The 7,107-nt window shown below is 40.9% G+C and overlaps 1 protein-coding gene across 6 annotated transcripts in view; it reads left to right on the top strand.

Annotated features, from left to right (window-relative positions):
- The window catches only part of ntrk2a (neurotrophic tyrosine kinase, receptor, type 2a), an 88,842-nt gene extending 82,275 nt beyond the window's left edge, over positions 1 to 6,567 (top strand). For 5 of the 6 annotated variants that reach the window (XM_034871099.1, XM_034871100.1, XM_034871102.1 and 2 more), the window contains 2 exons: positions 125 to 283; positions 2,007 to 5,069. In XM_034871099.1, coding sequence (XP_034726990.1) covers positions 125 to 283; positions 2,007 to 2,192 — 345 coding nt within the window. In that variant the 3' untranslated portion in view covers positions 2,193 to 5,069. Of the gene's footprint in view, positions 1 to 124; positions 284 to 2,006; positions 5,944 to 6,002 lie in introns of those variants that run through there. The other variant, XR_004656556.1, reaches the window with a different exon arrangement.
- The last annotated feature ends 540 nt before the right edge of the window (positions 6,568 to 7,107 follow it).

Raw genomic sequence — 7,107 nt, forward strand, 5'->3', positions numbered from 1 at the left:
GAGGGTGAAGTATTCCTTTACCAGCTCGCTAAATCTTCATCCTTTCTTACATTCACCGTACTGACTTTATACTCTCTCTCTTTCTGTTTGTGTGTGTGTGTGTGTGTTTATGTTATGTTCAAAGGTCGGAGGTCACACCATGTTACCAATCCGTTGGATGCCCCCTGAGAGCATCATGTACAGAAAGTTCACCACAGAAAGTGATGTTTGGAGTCTCGGAGTTGTTCTGTGGGAGATCTTCACCTATGGGAAACAGCCTTGGTACCAGCTATCCAATAATGAGGTACAGTATAAAGTCACAGTTACCTGTTACCAATCCATCACAATGGTGGAATGTGACAGCTAAACGAAAACAAGTCAAAGTACAAAGCAAATGTACCAAATTACCATGGAGGCACCTTCACCTTAATAAGGGATGGCAAACAAGAAGTCACAGCCCTGAGATATGAGAAAACAGCCCTTCAGTTAAAAATAAGACTACATATTTTATCAGTTTTGTGTGCAAGTTTCTAATCAGTATACGCTGTGCAAATCCTTTGGCCTGAGTCATCTCAGTATATAAAGCTAAAATGTCTTAAATTAATTGTGAGGTATGGCAGAGCTGAAGAGCTTGGAGTAAATAACTGGACTGAAAGCTTTTCTTGGGCTGCTGGTATTTTGGCCTGCCTCTGGATTAGTCAAAAAAGACTTGTGCTATGAAGCCACACATCCAACATGGCAAAGTTACGTCAGCCTGAACCTTGGGGTAGATGTGTATAAATTATGCACAATGTGGAATATCCTTATTGAGTGTTGCAGCCATAAAAAAACATGGATTCTTAGAAGATGGAAGATTTCACTCAGTGTTAAAATCGTATAGCCTCACTGAAAAGCTGGAACAAGCTGATAGAGAATATATGTAACAATAATTAAAAAAGTACACTATTGGCTGTTTTATTTGTATATATATATCCTGAATGATTAATAACTAAAAAAATTACCTTAAAGACACTCAGGGTCTTGACCCAGTTTCCTGAAAACCAAGCTTTACCAGAGCCTTCCAACCTTTCACCTTAACCTTAGGATGTCTTTTGGTTACAGATTATAACCATGTCAGCAGTCCCTTTTCTTTTGATTTACTCTGGTTACATCCAAAATCCACCTTTAACCCCTGTAATGGTATTCTCTTCCCATTTACATCTATTAAATGTTTCTCAGTTCACAGTTCACTCACCTCCTGAACCAAATCTGACTCAGCTCAGATATCTCTTACACAGGATATGGAGCTTTGTTCCAAAATGAGATATTCATTATATATCTACTCTCAGATAACAACTGATAACAATCACAGAATGAGTAGATAGCTGCTTGATTAGCATAATGATGATCATAAACTAAATTCTTAATAATATAGAGATTTAGTGATTTTAAATGAAAATCTTATTGTATTGTAGTTTTTTAAGTGGATACCTTGCAGTTTGGAAGACACACCTGTTTTGTTAGAGCTCAAAAGTAGCCATTAATTGGTATGCATCCCCCCCCCCCCCCCCCCCCCCCCCCACACACACACACACACACACACACACACACACCCATACACACACACAGTATGTCATATTTAATGGTTGAAGAAATTATAAAGCGCTTAATTATATTGCAGGCTAATAACAGTATAGATATTTTCCAAACCACTGCCAGGGAATGATATATACTCTTGTACTAGAGAGCTCTACTCAATATATAGCAGGGTAGGTTTCCAAAAGTGCTATTGAGAAATTGGATTTAATTTGTCTTGTTGACTGCGCCAGTGTCGTCCAACTTCTCCACAGTAAATAATTTATTCACCGTGACATTTTCACTGTATGCCACTGTTGTGAGGTGAAACAACTTCACCATTCAATCGTTATCTTCAAGGTGCAGCACGTTGTGGGTTTGTTACGGTCGCTCCAGTTTTCTTTTTTGTTTTGTTTCGCAAATGAAGACTACCACTGACATTAAACTCATTGTCTGTCTTTATTCCTCGGTAGGTGATAGAGTGTATAACCCAGGGCAGGGTGCTGCAGCGCCCCAGGACCTGTCTTAAAGAAGTCTACGACCTGATGCTGGGCTGCTGGCAGCGAGAGCCGCACATGAGACTCAACATCAAAGAAATCCACTGTCTGCTCCTCAATCTGGCCAAAGCCTCACCTGTATACCTGGATATACTGGGCTGAACGAGGGCGAGGACCGAGGATGTGTCTGTGTGTGTGTGAGTGTGTGTGTGTGTGTGTGTGTGTGTTTGGGTGGTGATGATTACTGTACCTTAGTGTGTATGTGCATTTGAGGTTGCATGCATGTGTGTGTGTGTGTGTGTGTGTATGTGTCTGTGTGTGATAGGGTGGACACGGTGACACCTGTGAAATAAAGGAAGTGTGCAGTGCTCGTGCTGTACAGGATTTGAAGCTATTATCAAACTCTTAAAAAGGCAATCAAAATATTCCTCAACTCATCTCCAACTGCGTCTTTCCTCCCTGCCAATTTCCTCTCCTTTGTGCATCTCTACTCCTTCCCTCTTCACTTCCCGGAAAGACATTTACTAAGAATAGTTTAACTTTTGGGGGAAAAAAACTTCTCACTTCTTTTCAAATGCTTTAAACTGTTCTGGGGCTAAATTGATGCAAACCGGATTAACAGGACTTTAAATTTAATGACTCATTCCTCGCTGCCTGTCGGACAACAGGACTTGTATGAACATCCGGGAATTTCAAGGAGGCGTACCGTTGGGGGGATTTCCGGACGCTTCTATCTTTTTGCGTGTAAATATGAGACCGTATGGCGGCAAGACGTTTCAAAGGAAATGGCTCTGTGCTATGTCGAGCCATAAAGACACTGTGTTTTCCCCGCTCACACTGTCTATCTGTGTGTCTGTCTGTCTTTCTGGCAGTTCTTCAGAACTGTACATGAGTGTTATTGTCAGTATTAATCCAAATGGCCAGAGGAAATGTCCGAAGATTAACACACTGGTACACACACATTATATTGAGTCTAACAGAAAAACAACCTGGAAAAGTAAACACTAAATCAGGTTTTCTGCCTGTCAAGTAAAATCAGGAGAGATGACAAAGATTATTTCGGGTTGGCCAATTTCACTTAAAAAACGATCACTAACAATACAGTGCCTACTAAAGCTAAACTGAACTGCTGTGGGGAAAATGGGATTCTAGTATACTGTAATTGTGAATTCTAGAAATGTAAAAAAAAAAAGGTTGATCTGTCTGGCACTGATCTATAATCTCTCCTCATGCAAGAGTCTGATATACATGATTATAAGGATATATGCACTCATATCCGTATATTGTTTTCTGTTACATATTTACTTTGCTCAGGCCTGGACGGCACTGTCATACGGCACAGTGTAACATGAAGACTACATTTCTTTTTTCTTCCCCGAAGTGACAGATGCTTCACTTGTGATGTCAAGCGCTCGGTCGAAGGTCAATTGATTAATTTGTCCGCAGCTGTCTTGGTGTTGTGGGGTTGTGGGGTGTAAAAGTTGCTAAGGGAGGCTGAGTTCTGAGTGGTCAGATCACGGTCAGATGTGTGGGCGACGGCACTGTAGAAGGTGTGGTTCAATTGGTCAACCCATATTAAATCATCAAGGCTCTCAGCACTTAGACATCCTTGAAAACCACATCTGTGCTAGAGAGGGGAGAAACACACACACACACACACACACACACACACAAAACAAAACTAGACGGGACGGGAAGGAAATTGAATTGTGCATGTTTTATTATTTGAGCGGTGCAGTGCTTTAGCCAGGCCCCGTCCACTGTAATGGTGTAATGTATATTTCATTACAGCCTAATGGTCTCCATTAGCACAGTCTCCTCACAGACATTCAAGACTTATTGTTTTATGGCTGAGAAGGAAAGATGGAGGGATGGAGAGGAGAGGTAAAGGAGAAGAAAACAGAGAGAGGATGGGGGCCTGGAATGAGGAGCAATGGAGAGGGGAAATAAGAGGAGAGGTAATAATGCATAGTGAGAAAGTTCAGAACCGAAGCAATGGAGTAGAAACAAGAAGAGGATGGGAGTGAATAGGTATGAATGGGTCATGTAGAGACAGATGAAGGAGAAAGAGAAGATATTGGAGTGAAAAAGCCGAAGGAGAGGGGGGAAGAGAGGAGGTGTGAATGTCCTCGGGGAGAAAGCGAACGTGAACATCCATCATCACTGTGGCCCGCAGGTGTCCTGTAAAGCCACAACTTTAACTTGACGCTCCCATCACATTCCTCCGGTCGGCCTCAAACCACATGCACACGCAAACACACTTCACACACGTTTTACTGGCAATCCCCCAACAGCTTACACTAAAAAATGGACTCTAATGCACCACACATCCCCATTATTGAGAACCACTTCACACACTTACGGTACAGCTCACACACTGTATCTGGTCAAAATGCTTACAGACACCTCTGTATATACAACAGCTCACATGCATGCAAGGAAACACATTTAATGTTTGTTTTTGCATTTTTCTGGGGCATATTTTACTCTTTAAAGACTAGAATCACAATCACTGATGTTTCACAATAACAGCCATTTGAATGAGCTGTAAAACATCAATCTGGAATAATAAGTCTTTTTGTTTAATACCAACACTTGATAGTGATGATGTTTGTGAACTTGAAAATGTTACTTTGATTGATTTATAGTATAATTTATAAATTTAGGAGCTTTTTGTACATTTCTTTGTATATCTAAGGTTGCCTTTTGCACCAACAAAGTGAAAATTGATAACTGGTTTAATTAACTATGTTTTAGCTATTGTGTAAGATAATCTTGAGTGTAAATGTATTGCTATGTCAGGCTCCCCCTTAACAGCTACTTAGCCTGTCCTCATGTTCAGCGTACTCTACAACCGGGATGGATGTTTCACCTTGTCTGCCACGGTTGGAGATTTCTTTGGACAATGATTGCCACCTGTCATGAATGTGAGGGGTTGATGGCTTCAGCCTTGACGCGGCAGGCTAACAAGGTCCACAAAATCCATCCCTGCTGTATAGTCAAGTAGAGTTTGCACTGAGTTAGCACACTCAAAACAATTAAACTGGCCACACAATAACTCTGCGCAATAACAGAGGGCAGGGGGTGTGAGGGAACAAACAGGGTGCATATAAATGCCTACGATGTCAAAATAGTGCAGTACGTCACGCAACATCTCAGCTGACTGCACTGTGTACCTGATGTGTTTCCTTTTTTTATTTTTAAAGAACGAACTGTGTCAAGTTGAACAACGGTGATGATTTTTGACAGTTATAGGAAGAGGCTGTGAGAGAGGGGTTTGTCACAATGAGGACTTGTCAGCACAACCCAGCTGCGCTCTGTGAATCTTTACATGGAACTCCAGCTAAAGATCAGCTGTCTTTGCATCGATGCCTCAGATCAAAGATTTTGGTGAAACAAAGAGAAGAAAAACTGGAGGAAGAACAACTGCTGTATGAATGGACACCTCAGATAAGGAGGAACTGACAATCACAGACTTCTCTCTTTCTCCCTCTTCTTCAAGTGACCTACTGTAAAATAGACTACTCAACCAACTTCCCTCTTCTATGCTGCCTATACTGTACGTGATAGTCTTAAACCTTGGTCTCTAGAAGTGCTACTTTTTTTTTTTGTAAAAGGAAATAACAGCGAGAGGAATGAACAAAATACATGTACAAATGTGAATAAGCCGCTGAAAGAAATAAGCGTTGCTAACTGCTGTGTCCAAGACTGTGTCAGTATCTAGATTGTGATATTTTCTTCTTTTTGTCTTAGAAGTGGAGGGCAGAGAAATTGGTTAGGTGCGTGGGACTCACAAATACTTAAAATGACATGCAGCTGCCCCTAGATTTATTTGCTCATTCTCCTGGTTGCGTGTTTGTGTGTGTGTGTGTGGAGAAGACGGATTAATGCCAGAGTGAGTCAGGAGGGGTTTGTGGGCCGGGTTCAGACTTCAGCTGAATCCTAGTTCAAATGCAATGAGATTAAACAAAGGAGTCAGTCTACCCATACCAATACCCAGTCTTGCAGGACTGAGGTTGGCATTATGGCAGCTAAGATTTATTGAATCACTCAATTGCTTCATTTACGACTAAAATACACCTTCTCTAAACAGCTTACTTCAGCCTGTGTTTTGGAGAAGTACTGTATATCAACAACATTAATAGATACTTTCTTTTGCCTATCACCTCCCTATATCATAAATATCAGGCTTAGTTTGAGCTAAATGTGACTCATATATTCCTCATACAGATACACATCACAACTTTGAGTGTGGTATGTATCACATGTAATCCCTCTCTCGCTCTCTCTCTCCCTCACAAAAGCTAATAGAGCGGAGCGAAATATCGTAAAAGATTACCTTTGTTCTTGGATGCTTCTGGAATCTCTAAGCCCTAAAGAATGCAATACCACAAAAACTGCTTAACTACTGCAAAAAAAGAAAAATTAAACTGTGATTTGCTGTATGCAGCATCTCTGTTTTTCAGTATTTTTTCTGTTCTGTGCTATTTGTCTTATGTGTTTAGAGGGTTTTGCTGCCGCCCCCGTGGTAGCAAAATGTTTTGTGGCTGGACAGAGGACGAAACAATATAATGTATGACAGAGATGTTAAAATGTTTTTTTTTCAATGCCTAGAAATTTTCCTCAAAATGTAACAAACATCTTTATTGCGAAGCACACAAGGTAATTAAATGCTGAATATGGTCTGATTGAAGAAGCCAATGTCTGTCTTTGCAAGTAGGTTGTTGTTTGGTATAAAGCAAAGGTTTTAATGCCATCCACTTGTGCTCTGCAGGTGAACACACACACACACACACACACACACACACACACACACACACTAGAGGGAACTGTACAGTCATACAGTTGCATGATGGAAGTGATTGCAGGGAGTCAAGATTGTAATGATGATGATCATAAGATTTCTCTCTGAAAGCGGACCAGTCTCTCGTGATACAATGTAATTAATAAAGTGTTATGTCACATCAAAAGACCCACAATTGAATATACTGTTTGTGTGTGTGTGTGTGTGTGTGTGTGTGTGTGTGTATAAAGTGAGCTTTGTAAAAAACAGAGGTGCTTGGGCATGCTCAGGGCA

Source organism: Etheostoma cragini, chromosome 5, assembly GCF_013103735.1.
Source record: "Etheostoma cragini isolate CJK2018 chromosome 5, CSU_Ecrag_1.0, whole genome shotgun sequence".
Lineage (NCBI taxonomy): Eukaryota > Metazoa > Chordata > Actinopteri > Perciformes > Percidae > Etheostoma > Etheostoma cragini.